At 36.1% G+C, this 22,851-nt stretch overlaps 1 protein-coding gene across 1 annotated transcript in view; it reads left to right on the top strand.

Moving 5' to 3' along the window:
* Positions 1-1,127: 1,127 nt before the first annotated feature.
* Positions 1,128-22,851, top strand: part of ATP6AP1L (ATPase H+ transporting accessory protein 1 like) — a 34,716-nt gene continuing 12,992 nt past the window's right edge. The window contains exons 1-3 of the mRNA XM_039241045.1: positions 1,128-1,454; positions 21,034-21,074; positions 21,331-21,392. Coding sequence (XP_039096976.1) covers positions 21,351-21,392 — 42 coding nt within the window. The 5' untranslated portion in view covers positions 1,128-1,454; positions 21,034-21,074; positions 21,331-21,350. The remainder of the gene's footprint in view (positions 1,455-21,033; positions 21,075-21,330; positions 21,393-22,851) is intronic.

Raw genomic sequence — 22,851 nt, 5'->3', positions numbered from 1 at the left:
ACACTCCTAGTATTAAATAATACTATGTGCCACATACTGTTTTAGGTAACTTATATTTATTAACTTACTTAATTCTAAGAACACTAAAAGGTAAATACTTTTATTATACCTTTTATACTGAGGGATAGTGCCTTAGTCATTTCAGGCTACTGTAGTGAAATACTATAGGCTGGGTGACTCATAAATAACAGATATTTATTTTTGTGGTTCTGGAGATTGGGAATTCCAAGATCAAGGTGCTGGAAGATTTGACATCTAGTGAGAGCTCACTTCTTCATCTCATTTTACTATAACCTCAAATAGCAGAAGGGCCAAGGTAGCTCTCTGGGGCGGGGGGGGCTGTTGTTTTTTTTTTTTTCCAGTTTTATTGAGATGTAATCGACATACTGGGGTCCTTTTATAAGGGCCTTAGTCCCATTCATGAAGACTCCACCCTTATGAACTAATCACCTCCCAAACACCCCATCTACTGATAACATCACACTGGGGATTCTATTTCAATATATGAATTTTGCCTCCTTATCTAGAAGTGTGGGAGGATAGATTGACAAGATAGGAATGTTGAGAAGTTCTGAGGGCCTGTTTGAAACTAGTTAGAAAGTTACATCAGTCATTTTTGTTTTTTCTTCAGATTCATTCAATATAGTGACTTAGCAGTTTAAGAGTTGGGTTTTAATAGGACTGGGTGTGGGATCTAGTCTGGTGAATGTGATGGAGGAAGGGCAAGGAAGTTCAGAATGATTGCAAGAAAAGGGTCATAGTGAACTATGAGATTGAAGCTGGAAGAGTTAAGAGCTGGCAAAAGTCAGAACACTTCTGAAGACCTGGCCCTTCCAGATATGAGAAATTTCTATGAAGTTAAGTAAGATAGTGCAGTTTTAATACAGAAGTAGATAAACTGACTAATGAATAGAATAGAGAGGCCGGCAAGAGGCTCATGAATATAGAATATTATTAAATAACAGAACTGGATGTCAGATCAATGTATAAAGGAAGTACTGGTAGAGTTGCACAAAAACTGACTACTCATATTAAATTAGATCCCCATGTCAGGCTGAAAACAAAAATCAGCCTCAGACAGATTGAGGGCCTGCATGTCAACAATGAAACTCAATTTCTTCATAGGTAGCAAAGGTGAATATCTTCGTGAAATTGGGAAAGGAAGATGTTTCTAAACAGGATAAGAAGAAATGAATGGCTAATTTGACCATGTTAAGAAACTCTGCTCCACAAAAACACTTGAAAGAAAGCAAAAAGAAATTACAAATTGAGTTGATATTTACAGGAAGTGTTCATCTAAAGTTGGGATGATCTGTACCTGGAGGCTTGGTAAAACATCCTGCAAAGCCATCTGGATGTGGTGTTTCCTTTGTGTGAAGATTAAGTACAGCCTAAAGTGCTTGAATAATTACAGAACCATTCATAGAACTGCTATTTCTTGTGATTTAGATCTGGTAAGTCTGTTTTCTAAGAGTTTGTCTATTTCATCTAAGTTTTAATCATTGCTTCATAAAGTTGTTCAGACTTTCTATTACGCATTAACATAACAATGTTATAAGAATGTATGTTGTTGGGAGGTTTTCATGAGGAAATGTAATACTATACAGGTTATTTATTTCTTCTTGAGTGAGTTTTGGTTGTTTGGGTACCTTTCAAGGAAAGTGTTCATTTTTGTGTAAGTTGTCTAATGTATGGCCATAAAGTTGTTTGTAATATTCCTTTACAATCCTTTTAATATCTGTAGGTTCATAGTGATGTCTCATCTTCCATTCCTGATACTGGTAGTTGTGTGTTCCTGCTCTATTTTTGGTCAGCCAGGAAGATTTTTAATCTTGTTATCTGTTCAAAGAACCACCTTTTGCTTTAACTGATTTTCTGTTTCTCTGTTTTCAATTTCATTGATTTCTGGTCTTTTCTGTATTGTTTACTTTCTTTTGCCTTGCTTTGGATTTAAATTTGCTCTTATTTCTCCAGTTTTTTCAAAGTGAAAGCCTAGGTCATTGATTTGAGGCTTTGTTCTTTTCTGTATATTTAATGGTTTAAATATCTAACCACTGCTTGATGCATGCCTTGAATTTTGGTATATTATATTCTAGTTTTTATTTGATTCAAAGCATTTACTAATTTTGAACAATGGATTATTTAGAATTATGTTTCTTAGTTGCCAGATATATGGGGATTTTCCAGATATCTGTGTTGTTCATTCCTAGTTTAATTCCATTTGGTCTAAGAACTTTAACAAAATTTTTGTTGTGGTTTGCTTTATAGCCCAGAATATAGTCACTCTTGGTGAATTTTCCATATACCCTTGAAAAGAAAGTATTTGCTGCTGATGTTGTTTTATAAATGTTCATTAGCTCAAAGTGGCTGATAGTGCTGTTCAGGTCTTCTGTGTTCTGTATTTAGGATTATAATAGTGATGGGAGGTGGGAGGGGGCTTGGGGGGTCATAGTTGGATGTGGGTTATGGTTTATTTTAGGTAGTGAATTTAATTAGTATATTTTTATGAAAAACAAATAACAAGGCATGAACCAATGGTCAGAGTGTGTTATGAATGAAGGCTTTTGATTACTGTAGCTAAGAGAAGAAAAAAAAAAGGATTTAATTTTTGTTTTTGGAGCTTTGAGTTTTTTATTTCCTGATAAGAAACTGGTTACTTAATCTGAAGCCTGGAAAAAGAAGGAATTTTATTCATCCTGGGGGCCTAAATTTCTTTTAAGGGTCCCTGAACAGGAATCAGCTTGAGGAATTAGAGGAAAAGAAAGAAGGCTGCCAAGGCTGAAGCAAAGACAGTCAGCAGGAAAATAATGGAAGGTGAAGTCAGACAGCTGGACAGGGCCAGCTCAAGTCCAACTTGTAGGCCCTGATGAGTTTGGACTTTATTCTGAGTATGATGAGAAGCCATTAGAGGGCTTCAAGTAAGAGAGTGACAAGATCTGGTCTACATTTTTTTAAAAAATCACTGTGTTTGCTATGGAAGGACATTATGAAGGGGCAAGAGAGGACTCGGTTTATCCAAGGAGGGGGCTGATGAAATAGCCAGATAAGAGATTGTAGGAAGTAACTTTGGAGAAGAAGAGATGTCATAAAGTCCCAAAGTCAGTCTTAAAGCATGATGGAAAGAGCGAAATCATGACACCACCGACACCACCATCTCTAATAGGTGTTGAGCGCTATTTAGGTACCAGACATGGGACTTCACATGCCTAATTTGTTTTAATCTTCAAAACAACACCTGTGTGATAGGTACTGTTATTAGCCCCCTTTTACAAAGAGGAAATTGAGACTTAAGTTAACATACTTAACTACAGCATCTTTGTTGGTTTTCAGATTAGTTATAAAGCAAAATTTTGATTTTTAAATAGTTCAGAAAAAATTTTAAAGAATGTTAAGTAAATAAAGCACAGAATGATAAAAACAATTTTCTAGCCAGCAAAATATCAGGAAAAATAAGGGGTACAGTTCTTAAGATTACTGCGTTCTTACCTGTCCCTTACCAGAGATGGGTGAAAACTGACAAGACACTTTGTTACAAAAGAATTGTGTTTGGTAGTTCTTGAGATGTTGAAGGAGTAGGGCAGGAAGAACGAGTATTCCCTTTTCTAGTATTCCCTTCCAGATAGAAGGAGTTAAATTAACATAACTCCTTACTTCACTGCCAGTTTACTCATTGAATACCAGGTAAGGCTGTCATCCCTGGTAAATTAGGAACAATAGCCTAGGTGTGTTCAGCTCTTCTTTCCTTTTTGAGACCCAGCCTCCCCATGGAGTACATCTTCCCCCTTTCTTCTGCGCCAGCTCTTTCTTCCCTGTTGAGAGCTTGTTGCGGACACGACAGGCAGTGATACCTGCTTCTATGGGGAGCGGTTCAGTTACGGCCCATTTTGCTCCTGCACTAAACTTTGCCCTCTTGGCCTTTCACGGTAATGAGGGTGGTATTTTGGTCTCTGCTTGTCTTACCCCTCGTTTTATTTCTCAGTTTGTGTAGCACTCAGGTGAAGTGGGAAGGTATCATTATTTGACTTATCTCAGAGTCACCCCCCGCTCCCAACTAAGAAAAAAGATTGGTCTTGAAAAATTAGATCATTTGATGAGATTTATTTATGTCAAGGGTAATGCTGATTCTTTGTATCATATGAGAGAGAAGTTAGCTTTTTGGGAAGAGCAGCCAAGAGTTTTTAACAATATATTGGAGCATTTAGAATAGTTAGAAATGACTCCAAGTGTTTTGACTATAAAATTTGAGGTATTAGTTGCTATGGAAATGTGACAAGTTGAAATAACAGCTTTAAGTGAGAAAGAAGAAGCAGTAAGAGTAAGACTGATGATTGCTTGTGTAACTATTAGTGATGAATGTTGAGTGCTTCATTTTTCCTGATTAAATTATTAAATGCAATTTTTCCCTTATCCAAAATGAATGAGGTTTCTTATCCTCTCATTCTACTTTTAATGCAGTGAATATTCCTTCTCCTATCTATTCCAAGGTGGAATGAAAGAAATATGTATGTATTGCCATATAATCTTAACAATACTCAGGCCTGGTCTTTAAAATCTTGTTTTTATAATTAAACATCTGGATAGGATCTAGGGGGAATTACAACACTTTTCTTTGATGCTCTTTGTGAAGTTCCTGGAAGGGAGTTATTTTACTATACATATTGAAAGTTATTCTCCAGGTATTCTCTAACTTGGCTCAGAACCAAACAAAAGAAAATAGACTTTTATTTCAGCAGGGACCTTGGAGTTGTAAGAAATGATAAAGGATAATTTTTCTTACCAGGAAAAGAAAGATAATTTCTTTCACTCAATGGAGTATTAACTTTTAGAATCTCATTCCCTGGAGAGGTTTAAAGAATCTGGTAGATGGGCCAGATCTGTGTTCTCTGGGAGTTCAGTGAGGACCAGCTGATTTCTGGTGATGGGGACTCATCAGAGATCACTCTCAGCTTTTGCATTCCACAGTAAAATGAAATTTCACTAGGACTATTTCTAGATTACTTAAATGTAATATGTAAGTTATTATAAATATAAAAACTCCTATAAAAGTTAATGTGCATCTTATATCACTAAAACTTTATTGTTTACAGAACTTTAAACAAGGTAAAATAGGCTTTTTCCCCCCTCATATTGATAGAATGAACAAGAGAGAAAAAAGAGTGGGGCACTAGAGGAAGAGAGGAAGAAAAGAAATGAGGGCTTCTGGTTTTATGTAGGTACAAAAAGGACACAAGTAATTTTTCCACTGATATTACTTTTTGCTGGTTCTAACAGTCATTACTAATTATTATGAGCTTCTTTGTTTACTTGTTTTTTATGTATGTATGTATGTATTATTTGTTTGTTTGTTTTGAAGCAGAGAGTGAGCAAGCACAAGCAGGGAGGAGACAGAGAGGGAGAGAGCATCTCAAGCTTACAGTGCAGAGCCCAACTTGGAGCTCGATCTCACAAACCGTGAGATCATGACCTGCACTGAAATCAAGAGTCAGACATTTAACTGACTGAGCCACCCCAGTGCCACAGTTGTTACTGATTATTAGGGTAACCCAAATGAATGAATCTGAACCAGTTCATAGATACAGTCATTTCATTTTAAAGGATTTTTTTAGTAAATTTATTGAAACTAAAAAAACCCCAAAAAAACAAAAAACACAGTTTACTCGTTTTTCCCATCCTTCCCCATTGCCCCTTGCAACCACCAATCTGTTCTCTGTATCTGTGAGCTTGATTGTTTTGTTTTGTGCTTTAGATTCTACATGCAAGAGAGATTATATGGCATTTGTCTTTCCCTGACTTATTTCACTCAGCTTTATGCCCTCAAGGTCTATCCCTCTTTTTACAAATGGAAAGATTTCATTATTTTTATGGCTGTATTATATTCCATATAAATATACCATAATTTCTTTATGCATTTATTCATCATAGTTGAAAACCTGCCAATAACAAATATATATAAACATACAGAGATGTGTGTGTTAAATTAGATGCCTGACCCTCAGGTCAAGTTTTTAATATAAGCAGGTGGGCCTCCTTTATTTTCAGTTTGGAAGTGATCCGCTGCCTCTGAACTGGGCCCTGAGGTGAGTCAGTCCGAATGAGAGGGCCCTTTAAGAGACATTTCTTAGATGGCTGCTGTATTGTGGGTGTGCACTATACTCTCTTTGAAACTAAGTGTGCTGGTTAATTTTTGTCCAAAGAATCTATTTTGCACCTATTATAAATGATGGCCTGAAGTATAGGGCAACATCAAAATGGCAAATATTTTCAATATGAGTTTTAGTTTTAGTTTAGTGAATTAAAGCCCTGTCTCTGTCGAGGTGGAGCCCTGCATGTTCCTGGTGAGAGCATTTTTACCAGTGGTGGAGGCCTTTTCCTCCATAGAACCTAGGTCTGTTAGGTCTTCCCTAACCCTTAGACCTTCCTTCCTAGTCCATCTCTCTAATTATCAGACTAAATTTGGTACTTAGCAAACCCTTCCAATAAAGTTTCATTTGAGCTATAACTAACAGAAACCCATTTCAAGCTGCATTAAGACCAAAAGCCAAGTTATTGACAAGACACTGGGATAACTCACACACGTCAGCACCAAGAGATACACACTGACCTCATGAGAAAGTAGAATCAAGAACTAGAAAGCTGCTTCAGCTTTTCAGAAGAGTTATGTCTCATCTCTTGTCTCTAGTCTACTAAATAGACTCCTTCTACCCATTATCAGCCACTGCTCAGAATGGAGCTGTGGCCAATATCAGTGTAGGTCACTGGTTTGCTATGTGAACCATCCCTAAGGTGTTTACTACAGCAATTATTCTGTTTATAATCCTGCACATCACTGAACTTCTAGCCTCATGGGGGTCAGGACTGTGTCATCTTGTATTCCTGGCAGGTAACATATGGCAATCAATATTTGTCTAATGGACAACTTTCTGAAAGAGCAAGACTCATGTTTCAGTTAAGCTTGAGATCCAAGAACAGAAATATATGCCACTAATTTAGTGTATTATTTATTTTCCAAGAAGTCACTGGGGAATCAAAAGTAAGAAAGATTAACATTTTAAATCAAAAATACTTGTAAGTATTTCATTTACTAACCTGATTCTCATCAACTCAGAAGTTGATTTGATGAGAATTAGTAGAAATCATGGCAACAGTTGGGCTCTGAACTTAATAAAGAGTCTGTATTAGTCTGGATTCTCCAGAAAAACCGAATACATATATAAATATATATGAAATTTCATATTCATATATATGAAATTAATCCTGTACATGATTTATTATAGGAATTGACTTATGCAGTTATGGAGGTGAGAAATCCCAATATCTGTGGTCAGCAAGCTGGAGACCCAGGAAAGCCAACGATATAGTTCTAGTCCTAGTGAGTCTGAAGGCAGGAGCAGACTAAATTTCTTGCTCCAAGGCAAGTAGAGAGAGTAAAATCTCTTTTACTCCACCTTTTTATTTTACTCACACCTTTAGTGGATTAGATGAGGCCCACTCTCATTGGGGAAGGCAATTTACTCAGTCTACTGATACAAATATTAATCTCATTTAGAAACACTGTCAGAGACTCGCCAGATAATGCTTAACAAAATATCTGGGCACATTGTATCCCAGTCAAGTTGACATGCATTAACCATTAGAAAGTCACACTCCTCTACAAGGAGCAAGAAGTACATATTCTGGTATTTTGCTAATGAACTGATGTAACTTAGGTTTTATGTATTTGCATTTCAAGCTACTGACTTTGGTGAAATACTTGAAGTAGTTAATTTTCTCATTATAGGTGCCTAGATATTCAGGCCCTGGGAGTCACAACCATGTGGCACAAAGTGAGAATTAATTATGTGACATTTTTGCTGGGCTTATTCATTACTGTGTACATTTTAGTGAGCATCATGTTGCACCAGCAGCACCTTAGACTCTAGGTGCATCAGTTAATAGGATGCAGTCCCTGCTGTCATGGAGCAGGCCTTCTGGTGAAGAAACACATCATAAATAGGTGACAAGAAAGTAAATATCTCAGTACAAATGTGATATATGTTATGATGAGGGTGAACAGAATGCAGGGAGGATTAGGAGGGTATGAGGTAATCTCCACAGAGGGAACAATATGTACAGTCACTGAGGTGTAAAAATGTTGGCATGTGGAGGGTGTTGAGAAAAGCTGAATCCAAGCCAGTGTCCTGGAGCATGGTCAGGAGAAAGGTTAGCATAAAATGAAGCAAGAGAGACCAGCAAGGGCCAGGCCATGCAAGACTTTGTAGGAGGCGGATGGATTTGGATTTTGTATCAGTTTGAAACTTAGCAAAGACCATTGTGATTGATTTGAACATTTGACTAATGTGATTTTTGGTTTAAGAGCATTTGGATGAATAGAAACTGGTCTGGCAAATGCTAGATGTTCCTTCAGGCAAATATTAGAATTAAGTTAGAGCCATTTTTTTTTTCTTAATGAAAATATAATTCTATATGGTCATTGGGATATTCAGAAAATGTAGCAAAGACAAGGTATTTTCAGTTGAGAAGAAGTCGGCGTGGGTGTACAATTTCCTGTTCTTTCATGAAAACTGTTGGAATATTTTCCATGCCTTTCTGCATTTTCTGCATATCTTGTGTGATTGTTTTTGTTTTAGATTATCTTTAGGATGTATGTGTCATGAAAAGCCTTGAAAGGTAGAAATAGTGCCTTCCTCTTACAAAGGGCAGGTTTACTTGTAGCCTTGGAAACTCAGGGTTTCTCTCATGAAATGAAACCCATTGTGTGTACAAGCATCCATGTGAGCCCAGATGTATTGTTCTATGGGCAAGGGGTACTGTTACAATATACTGAAGCTTACGCTGCTTGCTATGTGGTGACTAATAAAGTCATTTGTCTCTGCCCCTGGAGTCTTGTGTCTTCTGCCAGAGTCCATGAAACTAGGAAGCTAACTTGTTAGCTTATCAGTTGGGTAAAATGTCAGACCCTTCTGGCCAAGGACCCTTCAGCCATATCAGCAAGGAGGTACAATGCCAGACAGGTGATATCTTAGTGCTTTGCAGCCTGCAAATTATCACATTGACATTTTTGTCACTGCTTTCCTCCTCTAAAGTCACAGATGAGCTCTTCTCTGACAATCACATCTTAAGTGTGATTTCTATTTTAGAATACATGTGAAACCTACTAGCTACTAATTATTCTACCTTAAATTTTCTCAACCAAGTGGAAGAACATTTCAACAACAGAAAGAATGCTATGTTAAAAATTTAGGATTATCAAGACATAAAATATATTGAAATGAAACTTGATTTAAAAATAAAAATTTTATATACATTTATGTATCTGAAAACATAACTGAAACTGTGACTTACATGATAAGCCCTCAGGAGGCAACACTATGGTTTCTGAGTGTTAACAGAACCATCATTATCACAGTATAGGGTCTTCATGGACATGGCCTCTAACCTTCCCCTGACCAGGAATTTGAGGAGCAGTGAGATCAGACACTACTGCTGCTGCATGAGAGACTGTGAAGTACTGCTCTGGCAGCTGGAGGCCACATTTGCACTGGCCAGTATGATGGCCGTTAGCCACACGTGGTTACTAACCACTTGGCATTTTGGTTAATTCTAATTGAGATGTGTATAAATGTAAACTGTATACCACATTTCAGACTTAGAGCAAAAAAGGAAGGTAAAATATCTCATTAATAATTATGTTTGAAATAATATTTTAGATATATTAGGCGAAAGAACATACTTTATTAAAACTAATCTCATCTGTTTGCACTTCTTTCAATGTGGCCACTAGGAAATGTTAAATTACATGCATAGGTCTCATTATATTTCTGTTGAGCAGTGCTATTCTAGGTCCTTGCTCCTCACAGGACAGTCGTCAGGCAACAGCATCAGCATCATGTGGAAACTTGTTAGAAACAAAGAAGCTTATGCCCCACCCCAGACCTACTGGATCAGAATTTGCATTTTAACAAAATCACATCTAATTTGTATGCATGCTCACATTTGAGTAGCAGAGAGCCCTAAGTCTAGGATTGCCTGATTTAGCAAATAAAAACACAAGATGTCCAGTTAAACTTAATTTTGGGAAAACAGCAAATGATTTTTTAATATAGTATGTCCACAGGCGCCTGGGTGACTCAGTAGGTTAAGCATCCGACTTCAGCTCAGGTCATGATTTCGTAGTTCATGGGTTTCAGCCCCGGGTCGGGCTCTGTGCTGACAGCTCAGAGCCTGGAGCCTGCTTCAGATTCTGTGTCTCCCTCTCTCTCAGCCCTCCCCCCCAAAAACAAATAGACTTTAGAAACATTAAAAAATATATAGTATGTCCAAATATTACATGGGACATACTTATTAAAATTATTTATTGTTTTTTTGAAATTCCAGTGTTACCAGGTGTCTTGTATATTATCTGGCAAACCTACATAAGACTAAACTCCTCCTGTCCAAGCCCATCTTGCTATCAAGATTCCACAAAATCAGGAAAAAGACAGGAAGGTGAAAGGAGATGTGGGGGGTGGAAGTTGGGTAAAATGAAAGAACAGAGAAGAAAAGGAAACATGGGAAGGAGAAATAAGATGAACATGGAAAGGACCCATTGATGGTGGTGACTTTATCTGTTTTATAATATTTCTTAGCATCTTTGTAACTTATTTCTCCATCCTCTCTCCCCAATCCTTAGTTGTGCTTTCATCTGCTCTTCACGTTCTCTATAGGGCTCCCTGGAGCCATGTTAGAAGATGATGTGTGTGCAAAGTAGATTTCCTCAGGGTCAAGTTCCCAGCCTTCCTGTAATCCATCATCCCTTAAGTGTCACTTACAAATGATGCCTTTCTGCTATCAGTACTTTGCCATTGAAGAGATCGAGGTTCTTAAGTGCCAAAAATGCTGACATGGTCCTTTTGGAGGATTTCTTTATTGTGGCATTTTAATTGTATTTTTTTAATGTAAAATGACTCTTAGGGATTTTGTTCTTTGGTTTGCATTTTTGCATATTTTTTAGGTGGCAGGGGATTGAAAGTGGTGACTGTCAAGGAAGGAATAACAATAGATATTCTTCTTTTTTTTTAATTTGAGAGAGAGAGAGAGCGCAGATGAGACGAGGTGGGGAGAGGGGCAGAGGGGGAGAGAGAGAGAATCTCAAGCCCCTAGGCGGGGCTTGATCCCTTGACCCTGGGATCATGACCTGAGCTGAAATCAATAGTCGGATGCTCAGCTGACTGACTGACCCACCCAGGCACTTCTAAATATTCTTTATTTTGCTAGGCGTTGAATTAAGGAAAGGCTTTCATCTGTTATATCTGTTTATTTATTAAAATTTTATTTTATTGCCATAAGAACATTTAACATGAGATCTACCTTCTTAACAAATTTTTAAGTGTATAATACAGTACTGTTAACTATAGGTACAATCTTATATAGCAGATCTCTAGAATTTATTAATCTTGCTTAGCTGAAACTTTATGCCTATTGATTAGCAACTACCTATTTCCTCCTCTACCTCTAGCCCCTGGTAACCACCATTTCACTCTTTGATTTCTACGAATTTGCTTGTTCTAGACCCCTCATGAAAATGGAATCATGTAGTATTTGTGACTGGCTTCTTTCACTTATAATAATGTCCTCAAAGTTCATCCATGTTGTCACATATTGCAGGATTTCCTTTTTTAAAGACTGCATGATATTCCATTGTTTGTATATACTATATATTCTTTACCCACTCAGCCATCAGCAGATACTTAGGTTTGTTCCATATCCTGACAGGTATTAAGTGATACCTCTTTGTGGTTTTGATTTGCATTTCCCTGATGACTAGTGACATTGCACACCTTTTAATATACATGTTGGCCATGTGTATGTCGTCTTTGGAGAAATGTCTATTCAAGCCTTTTGCCCATTTTTAAGTTGGGTTATTTGTGTTCTTTCTGCTATTGAGTTGTAAGAGTATCTTAAATATTTTGGAAAGTAATGATCTATCAAATGTATGTTTTTCAAATATCTTTTCCCATTCTGTGGGTTGCCGTTCACTCTGCTGATTGTTTCCTTTGCTGTACAGACACTTTTTAGTCTGATGTAGTTCTCCTTGTCTATTTTTGCTTATATTGTCCGTGCTTTGGTGTCATAGCCATGAAATCATTGCCAAGACCCGTGTCATGAAGCTTTTCCCTGTGGTTTCATCTAGGTTTTAAGTCTTTAATCTACTTTGAAATGATTTTTCTGTCAGGTGTGGGAAAAGGCTCTGATTTCATTTTTTGCATGTGGCTATCCAGTTTTCCCAGCACCATTTGTTGAAGAGACTGGCCTTTTCCCATTGGGTGTTCTAGGTGCTCTTGCTGAAGAGCAGTTAACTGTGTATGTGTGAATTTGTTTCTAGGTGCTGTATTCTGTTCTTTTGGTCTACATGCCAGTTTCTAATGACAGTACTGTACTCTTTTAATGACTGTAGCTTTGCAGTGTATTTTTAAACAGGAAGTGTAATACATCCAGCTTTGTTCTTTCCCAAGATAGATTTGGCTACTTAGGGCCTTGATACAATTTTACAACAATTCTTTGAGTTAAATACTTTTGTCCCTTCTCTGCAAATGAGGAGACTAGAACTGGGAATGCACTTGAGGGCTGTCTGACTCTAAAGTCAGTGCTCTTTACCGTTACATTCCATATCTCTAAGCACATGGAGAACCATGAATTTAACAGTATACTGTGAACTAGGGCACATATGTAAAATTAGATAAGTTTCAGAGAGGGAGGGGGGAAGGGAGGTGATGGGCATGGGGGAGGGCACTTATTGGAATAAGCACTGGGTGTTATATGGAAACCAACTTGACAATAAACTATTTAAGGAAACAAAATAAGTTTCAGAGATTTTTACTCATTATATACCTGAAAAATGCATGTCATAATGTATATCTTGTAGATTTTTGAGGACAATTTAATAGCTTCCTGAAAAGCAGTATGAGATTCTTATTAAGAGTTAGACTATCAAAGCAATGCCAGTTTCTAAAAAGAGGTTAATTGAAAATCCGCTCCCTAATAATCTTTCATGAATAAGCTAACATCTTAAATAGACCCACTGATTTCACTCTATACTCTAAATTAAGCAGTATCAAGCCCCTCCCTCCCCCCTCTCCCCCCACATAATACATCCTGGGAACGTGGTCATTTTATTGGTTGAATATGTTGTCAGTCACAAGGCATGGAAAGTACTGCCTCTGCCCTGTTTGCATTTATGAATTAGCAGATGTGCTTGGTTTGAAGAAACTGATTAATTTCTTGATGGGAAGAAAAATCTTATTTAGTTTTTCACTCATTTTTTTATGTATAGGATTTTCTCTAACTTTGGACCAAATACTTGCCAGGAAGAATGTAAGGTGAGTAATTGCACTTTTAAATTCAGTGCATCTGTGAACTTCAATGCAAGTGTGAAACTAGACGGTTCTGTAATTTCTTTATATTGTTGCATGGCTATATTTGTAATTCCAATTGGATATATTAGATTAGATCATTCAGTAGCTAAAAAGATCATTAAACTAGAGTTTATAAAGAAGAGATGAAAATATAATCTTTATTATAAGAGGCAAGAGTTATTCAAAATACACAAGAAATATTTGTATTGTATATCAAAGTATGTATCTATGAGAAAATGACTAAAATCAGTGTACAGGTTTCTTTTACAATTACAAGTAAATCTTAATTGCATGATTTTCTCCTGCCATTATTATGAGAGAAGAGAGCAGGAAAAATTTTAAAACCTCAGAAATATATAACCTGTCCTTCAAAGAAAAGGTGTTGAATCATTTTAACTGGTAGGAGATGACAGTTGTTTAGAGTACATACTGTTTAAAATTAACAAGTAAAATTTCTATTTCTGTTTCCTTTGTCCTTTTGGCTCTTTCCATACCGTATAAGGGAAACTATAGAGATTTATGTTTAAGGGAGAATTTTCAGAATCTGAATTGCAATTAAGTTATGTCATATCTCCTAGTTACTCATTATGTGCCATCCCAACAAATACATCAGGGAATTGAGTGTGAATACAAAGGATACTGCCATGCAGAATGATCTGCCAGAACTTATGTTAAAGAATCTTTGTCACCAGCTGATAAAAACTAGAAGTACAGGCATTTTGTTTGTTTTCCCCATTGCTTCTAAATCAATTAGTGCTTTCTTTTAAGTTCATTTTCAAATAATAAGTGACCTTGGTTGTTAAAGCTTAGCAATGTTTCCTTACCTTGTTTATACAGAAATGACCAATTTTTATATTACAGTGGTAAAATGTACAGCAAGCACTATAAAAATCCCAATTCTGTTTTTGAAACAAATTTAATGTGTTTAAATAATCTCAGATGCAGCAGGGATCCTAGAAATCACATCAATCAATGATCATTTGAATCTAATAATATAGCATATTAATTCATTATGAAAGAAACAACACTTGCTGTTTTATGAATGTCTTTCCAATCATAGATCTGAAATTTAAAATATCTTTCAGTTCCATGGGTCAATTCAAGGTTCTTACATCTCTAGGAAGGTTGATTGTATTTTAAGCTTAATACTTTTTTCCTGAGCTTAGGGAGAGTAGGGATCACCACTCTTCCTTTACATATTCCTTCCTCAAATTGAGTTTAAACTATTCTTTAAATAAAAAGGAAATATTTTTTGTCTCACACAGCTTCCTGTGTGATCTCCTATTTTCCACTTCCTTTTCAGATTTTGTTCCTTCATTAATCTGTTAGTTCATTCATACATGTAACATATATGTTTTTAATACTTGGTACTTTTAAATAGCTAGGCACTGTGCCAGGTGTTGGGTCTACGATAGTGACCAAAACTGATAGAGCCCCTGCCTTCATGGAGCTTTAAGTCTCATGGGGGAGGTACTCTCATTAGTCAAATGTGAGTCACATTGTGAACGAAAATTATGGGAGGCTCTGAGCACATATAAATAGGAGGATCTGAACTGGTATGAGATGGTAGGAATAGTGTTCTTAAGGAAGTAACATTTAAGCTGTGATCTGTAGCATTTGGAGGATACTACCAGGAGGTAAGGGAAAGGGGAGGATAGAGAACCTTCCAGATAGAGGGAACAGCAAGTGCTAAGACTTGTGAGAGAAGAAAGGAAGCATTCAAGAAACTGAACAAAAGAAAGCTAGCGTAGCTAGAGCAGATCAGGGAAGAGGTCAAATGAGGGGAGCATAGTTAGCAGGTCTTTCTGGGCCTTAGAGGCCATGGTGGGAATATGGTCTTCATCTTGAATAGAACCATGATGGAGCTGCCTCACCTTCACCTTAATGAAGGCATTCTTGGCAGACTCATGATGGACTACCTGGTATATGAAAAACATGGCACCAGCCAGTAGGGCTATTGCAAGAGATATTGCAGAGATATTGCAAAGGTATTGCAGAGATCTCTTTTATTGGACAAGGATCCGAATATTTTAGAGACAATGTAGATTTTTTTTTTATTTTTTATTTAAAAAAATTTTTTTAACCAGCATTTTTCAATTTATTCACATAGATAACTTTAGCCAGTAGTTCTTTAGTTATTATTTTAATTCAGAGACTATGTAGTAATGTGAAAATGCATATATATTTTATCTTCAGTTGAGGGGCGCCTGGGTGGCTTAGTTGGTTGAGCGTCTGACTTTCACTTAGGTCATGATCTCGCTGTTCGTGGGTTCGAGCCCCACTCTGGGCTCTGTGCTGACTGCCAGCTCAGAGCCTGGAGCCTATTTCAGAGTCTGTATCTCCCTCTCTCTCTGACCCTCCCCTGCTCATGCTGTCTCTCTCTCTCTCCTAGAAATAAATAAAAATATAAAAATTAAAAAATATATCTTCAGTTGAGATTATGTTATCCTGTAAATCCTAATTAATTCAGTCTTATGGGTATGGAAAAAGCCTATCTAAATTACAGTTCATTTTAAAAAAGAAGTGTAGCCCTGTTATTGTATGTTCATGACCATAATTTCATTGAAATGAAAACAAGTCTATGTTGTCTTCTAAAAGCTTTTTATTTGTGAACACATGGAAATTCTTAATGAATAGAGCAAAGTCTCAAGCCAAGCATATTATCAGTATGATAGTTTGTCCATCCATCTATCCATCCATCTATGCACTCATTCATTCATTCATTCATTCATTCATTCATATACTTTTAATCAGGAAATATTTATTAAATTATTTTGTTAAGTAGGTATTGTATTTAAAAATTGTTAGGCATTTAGTTAGGCATGAGCTAAGAGAGATAAAGCAGATGCTGGGCACACCCTCAGAGCTACCCCTGAGGATTAACACCAACTTCAGAGCCACAGCTAAGGGCTAACAAAACAGCAAACGCCTAGCCATAGTGCTGGCTCAAAAGCTATTAGGGGACTATGAAGAGCTGAGCATGCACACAGAAGGCGTAACTTGCCCTTAGTACCATTAAGGCCAGAACAAAAGCTCGGAATACTCATAAATATACACTCCATAAATAAATACAATTATCACAGAATGTATCATGGGTATGTGCATATGCAGAAGGCAAAATATGATATAATCAGCTGCTGTCCATCAAAAATGTCAGTCTGGGACACCTGGGTGGCTTAACTGGTTGAACTTGGACTTCACCTTAGGTCATGATCTCATGGTTTGTGAGTTCGAACCCCACATCAGCTCACTGCTGTTAATGTTTTTTTGTTTGTTTGTTTGTTTTTTTAAATTTCTAGGAGAGAGAGAGACAGCTTGAGCAGAGGAGGGTCAGAGAGAGAGGAAGTCACAGACTCTGAAACAGGCTCCAGGCTCTGAGCTGGCAGTCAGCACAGAGCCTGATGCAGGGCTCGAACCCACCAACCGTGAGATCATGACCTAAGCGAAAGTCGGACGCTTAACCGACTAAGCCACCCAGGTGTCCCATCAGCTCACTGCTGTTAACATGGAACCCACTTGGGATCTTCTGTCCCCCCACTCTCTGCCCCTCCCCTGCTCTCTTTCTCTCAAAAATAAACATTTTTTAAAAATGTCAATCAAAGCCAAATGTACATGTGCAGAAAGCAGGGTTAAAATGATGCAGCTAGAGCTTGTTGGTATCATTGCCAGTCTTGCTCTGGCTGTGGCCCACTTTCACTTTTGAAAGTGTAATATAATTGTCTACTCAATAAACTCTATCTCAATCTGGTCTTGGGTCTCCAATTCTTTGATGCATCTGGGACAAGAACCGAGCGACCTGTTAACAATGACTTGATAAATTTTTAACCTCATTTAGATAAAATATGTCTCAGAATTTTCAGTTTTTGTTCATTAAGACATTTTAAAATGGAATACTTAACACTGTATCATGATATGTGATTTTTGGATAAATGTAATTCAAGTAAATTTTAAAAGTTTTTTTGTGTATGATGAGGTTATTGGAAAGCTTGAAGCTCTTTAAGAAGTATTGCTTGGGTATTGGTGTTTCTTTCACATATTCACTACAGAGTTTGGAGTTTAGGTAAGATAGATATTTTTTAGCTAAAGCACATCCCTACTGTAGTTATGTGATTACTGATTGGAGAATTAAACACTTCGTTTCTTAATTCTCCTAGGTTTAATCGGGCTCAGAGGAATGATTCATGCTAAATGTACTCAAAAGACTTACTATAAATCAGAATACTAGTTGATAAATGTTTAAAGGAAGGCATCTTTTTAAAAAGACTAAATTGGACAAATTTAGTCAGCTTATCTTTAGTAACAAACAATTACAGCTTTCCAGAATCTCATGATCTCAAACATTTATTTCTCACTCATGTTACATGTTGATAGCTATAGATGGACTGTCATGGCCCTGCTCCAGCTCTGTTTCCCATGTCTTGTCATTCCTAGACCTAGACTGAAAGAGCAGCCCCTATTTGGACATGGCATTGTCATGGCAGAGGGAAGGGGGCAAGAGGTGGCAGGCACATGCAACACCTCTGAAAGTTTCTGGAGAACGGGCACACTATTGCTTCCATTTATATTCTACCAGCTCAACCAAGATGCACAGCCAAGTCTTAACCCTGGGCCAGGGAATCTTCTCCACCTACAAAAAGGGGCTGCAAGTTATATGGCTAAGGGCAGGGATGTATATATATACCTGGGGTTGTTTCCAGGGAGTTGAGAACAATCATATAATCCACCATACTACCACAGTGTTTAAATATTCTAGAGGATTTCTCAATTTATACATTTAGACATTGTCTAACAACTTCCTTTACTATTGATGAAGTTTTGTCTCCAACATTTCCCTCATCTTTCCTTTCTTTATGCCCTCCATCCCTCCAGTGTATTATTATTACATTATTACTTTCAGTTAAATCTGTCTATTGGTGGATGCTCAGACAAACAAAATGTGGTATATCCATACAATGAAATATTCCTCAGTAATAAAAGGGAATGAAATACTGATATATATATAACAACATCAATGAATTCCAATCATTATGTTAAGATTGAGAGAAGCCAAACCCTAAAGAATATGTACCATTCTATTTATAATTCTAGAAAATGCAAACTAATCTAAAGTTAACAACAAGTCTTTAGTTTTCCTGTGGCTGAGAGTGGAGGGAACATCTCTCTTCTGTGCATGGGGAAACTATTGTGGGATGTAAATATTCTGTACCTTTATTATGGTGGTATGCATATGCCGAAATGCATCAGATTGTACACTTTGAGTGAATATAGTTTATTGTACTTAAATTATACCTTAGTAAATTTGATAAAGTGAGAAAAAGTTGTATGAATGCATGAATTTATTAATAGCAATGAGTAGACATCCTGGTCAGGTATTTGTCATCTTTAGAAATTCTCACTGGATAACAGAGATTGTATTACCAAGAGAATGGTACATTGAGTTTGTAACTGGTTCCATGTAATTCATTTTAAAGCACTTTACTGTGATACAGATTTAGTAACTCTTTAGCTAAAATTATGTTTTGCGTATGGATACTGAAATGTAACGTATTTATCTAATTGTAGACATATTAAGTTTATGTAATTTTATATATATATATATATATATACACACACATATAGGTCTTAGATGGCAATGTCTTAAGTATAGAGTTTAATCGCATTCTCTTTTTTTTACAATTTGCATTTCCTTTTTTTTTTTTTTACAAAAAGTTTATTGTCAAATTAGTTTCCACATAACACTCAGTGTTCATCCCCACAAGTGTCCTCCTCCATGCCCATCCCCCCTCCCTCCCTAATCTGCATTCTCATATGCTACAGGTACAAGTTATGAGAAATTTAAAATATGCAATAAACTAAAATTCTGTATAACATTTATGACACAATTGGAGATTGAATCACTTGACATAATATTTAATGTTAAAGAATTGTTAATATTTTCTAGATATAATTGGCCTATATTTTTAAAGGTCCTTATCTTTTAGATATCCATACTTGAGTCATATGATATCTGATATTACTTTCAAAATAATACTACAGAGGGGAAGTGGGTGAACACATACGTGAAACAAGATTGTTTATGACTTGATAATTAGTGAAGCTGGATGGTGGGTACAAGTACATGGGGGTGGGAAGATGACTTCTGTTTTTCTGTTTGTATTTGTGTGTGTTTAAATATTCCATGATTATTTTAAGGTGTGTTGACAACATTCCATGATAAAAAGATATGTAGCTTTTCTGAGTTAGCAGTTTCACTTCTAGGAATTTATCTTGAGGAACTTCTTAGGGATATGAACAAACAATCCACAATAATGTTCAGTGTAGTATTGTTTAATTAGAAAGAACCTAAATGCTTAATAGGAATTTGATCAAATAAATTGATACATTTGTATGATATAAATACTAACATGGAATTCAAAATTATGTCAGAAAATCATGATGGGCACTGGGTGATAGAGAATTGTTGAATCACTGTATTGTACCTCTGAAACTAATATAACCTTGTATGTTAACTAATGGGAAGTAAAATAAAAACTTAAAAATTATGTAAGAAAAATACATAATTACATGAGAAAATTTTTGTGATATATTTTTAAGTGGAAAAAATTTTGAACTTTTTAAATTTAAAAAAAAGTAACCTCTTTGGGCTGTGTGTGTGCATCTCTGTGTTTCTATGTGTGTAGAGTGGAACGGAAGGATATATATCATAATGTATGTCCTAGGGGCGCCTGGGTGGCTCAGTCAGTTAAACATCCTACTCTTGATTTCACCTCAAGTCACGATATCATGGTTGGTGGGATCCACCCCACATCCAGCTTTTCTGTGCTGACAGCCCTTTGCCTGCTTGAGATTCTTTCTCTCCTTCTCTCTCTGCCCCTCTCTTGCATGTGCGTGCTCTCTCTGTCTTTCAAAATACATAAAATAAACTTTAAAAATAATTTATATTCTCACAGTTTTCAGAAATAGCTTTTTGAGTCTTTTTAAATTTTTATTAATTTAAAATGCTTATTTCATTTGAGAGAGCCAGTGAGTACGCAGGTGGGGAAAAGGGATAGAAGGAGAGGGAAAGAGAACCTCGAACAGGTTCCACACTCAGCGTGGATCCTGTTATGGGGGTCAGTTTCATGAATGGTGAGATCATAACATGAGCCAAAATCAGGAGTACGACGTTCAAACGACTGACCCACTCAGGTGTTTCGAGTCTGTCTTTTTTTAATAAAAAAGATTGAGTTTTTTTGCTTTAATATAGTAACAGTACAATAAATACAAAATTTCAGTAAATGTAATACAGTAAAATATTTTATTATGTTTCATTATTTTATTATTTGGTTTATTGTTTATTTTTGCTTAAACCCCAGTGTTTAGCACACTGGTTGGCACATAGTAGGCCTTCAATAATAATATTCACTGGATAAGGATTAGGGTTGATACTTACAAATTTTTTAAAAATCTGAATTTTTCATATTTTCTTTGAAGAACCTGTATTACTTTTTTAAGTCAGAAATTCACTATGGAAAAGTAAACAGTTTTGACAAGTAAGGTTCTGCCTTCTGCTTTGATGTATTATAAACTGAAATATTCTCCTTAAAATTTCTTATAAAATCTGAAATTTAGATATTTGTTCAGCATCTTTTTTTTTTCCTAGTTTCATCTCTCGAACATCTTCAGATAAGACGGTTATAACTGGTAAGACCTGTATTTGTCCTTATGATTCCTTGAAGGGTTGAGGAGAAGGCTATTGTCTGTTGTGGGCTTTGCTGAACACTGGTGATTGTAGCAGGAGTCTTTTATGTAAAATCTCTTAAACTAGTATATTCTAAATTATTAGTCAGAAGAGGCTCAAGCCTGGTATATTTCACATTGCTTAGCATTTTATTGTCATTCGGTTATATTCATAAATAAGTGACATTTAGCCTTTGTACTCATATCATTTATTTGACAGATCAGCAGAGTAATGGAGATATGAAACAAAGACAGAATTCCACAACAATACCAATCACACAGGTATGGATATGTTAGGTAACTAGATTGTATCTTAAAAAAAATTAAACATGTTTCAATCAGGTCAGAGCCACTGTGAAAATATAAATAATAATCCTGTTAATAACTAACATCCTTGGTTAAGCTTTGGGTGGGGAAATGTATTATAGTAGTCTTATATTAAGAAAAAAATGAAAGTGTTAGTTGCTCTTGTATGTTTTCATTACAATATTCAGTTTTACTTTTGTTACTTTCCAGACAGGATCGCTATAGTAACAGTTAATCTTTGGTTACTAGTAAGCTTGGATTGCTGCTGCCTCTTTAATTTCTGTTTTATCTGTACTTATACTAGAGTAATTGCTATGGAATAGTTGGTATAAGTAAGTGGATCTTCTTTCAGATATAGACCTGCCTTTGTGACTTCCAGGGTTAAGTACCGAAGTGCATTGTCTTGAGCTTCCTAGAAGTCAGTAAGGGGTTCATGAGATGAAGAATGATGTTAGAATTCACTGTTATCTTATGTATATTAAATGATCTAGAGCTGCAGTCTTAAGCAGTGGCCACTAGCCACATGTGTCTATTTAAATTTAAATTTAAACTCAAATGAAATAATGTTAAGTAGAATTAAAAATTAATTTCCACAGTTGCACTGGCCACATGTCCAGTGCCATAATAGCTACATACAGCCAGTGTCTGATGATGCACTGGACAGTGCAGATATAAAACATATCCAGTATTCCAGAATGTTCTATTGGACATTAATGGTCTGGAGAATTATGCTTGGTATTTAGAAACCTCTGTGTGTTTGTTTAACATGTTAATTTCTTTATTTTAAAGTCCTGCATTATTCAGGTTCTTATTTACATGGCATATTGAATTTTTGTTTTTAATTACTAGACTTTTTTTTTTTTGCATAGCTGTAGATTTACCAAAAAAAAAAAAACTGAACAAAATATGATTCCTGTATGCTTACTCAATCCCTCCCCCATCCAGTTTCCTTTTTATTTAACATTTTGTGTTAGTGTGGTGCCTTTGATAAAGTTGATGAACCCATATTGATAGATTATTATTAACTAGGATTTTTGTGTTGTACATTTTATGGGTTTTAACAAATGTATAATGTTATCTATCTACTGTTATAGTGTTTTACAGAGTATAGTTTCATGGCCCTAAAAACCTGTGCCCCACCTATTCATCCTCACTATCTCTCCCAGCCTGGTGACTTTTTAAAGCCTATATTGCTAATATTATTATTCACAAAGTTGGTTTTTTTTGTTTTTTTTTTTAACAATTTGTTCCTGTCCAGTTTTGGTGCTTTATGGAACTAGTTTCATATACCTTTCAGGCATACGTATCATTTTAGCTTGTTATGATTAAGATGGGTCCCCCTATCTCCTTTGTCCCATAGTATGGACTCTGGAGCTGGAGAGATCAGAGTTTCAATAGGTTGTGAATTAATCCTTTTACATCCCAGAAGCCTTTT

This window comes from Hyaena hyaena, unplaced genomic scaffold, assembly GCF_003009895.1.
Source record: "Hyaena hyaena isolate Hyena2069 unplaced genomic scaffold, ASM300989v1 scaffold_188, whole genome shotgun sequence".
Taxonomy (NCBI): domain Eukaryota; kingdom Metazoa; phylum Chordata; class Mammalia; order Carnivora; family Hyaenidae; genus Hyaena; species Hyaena hyaena.
This window is presented reverse-complemented; position numbering and strand designations above follow the sequence as displayed.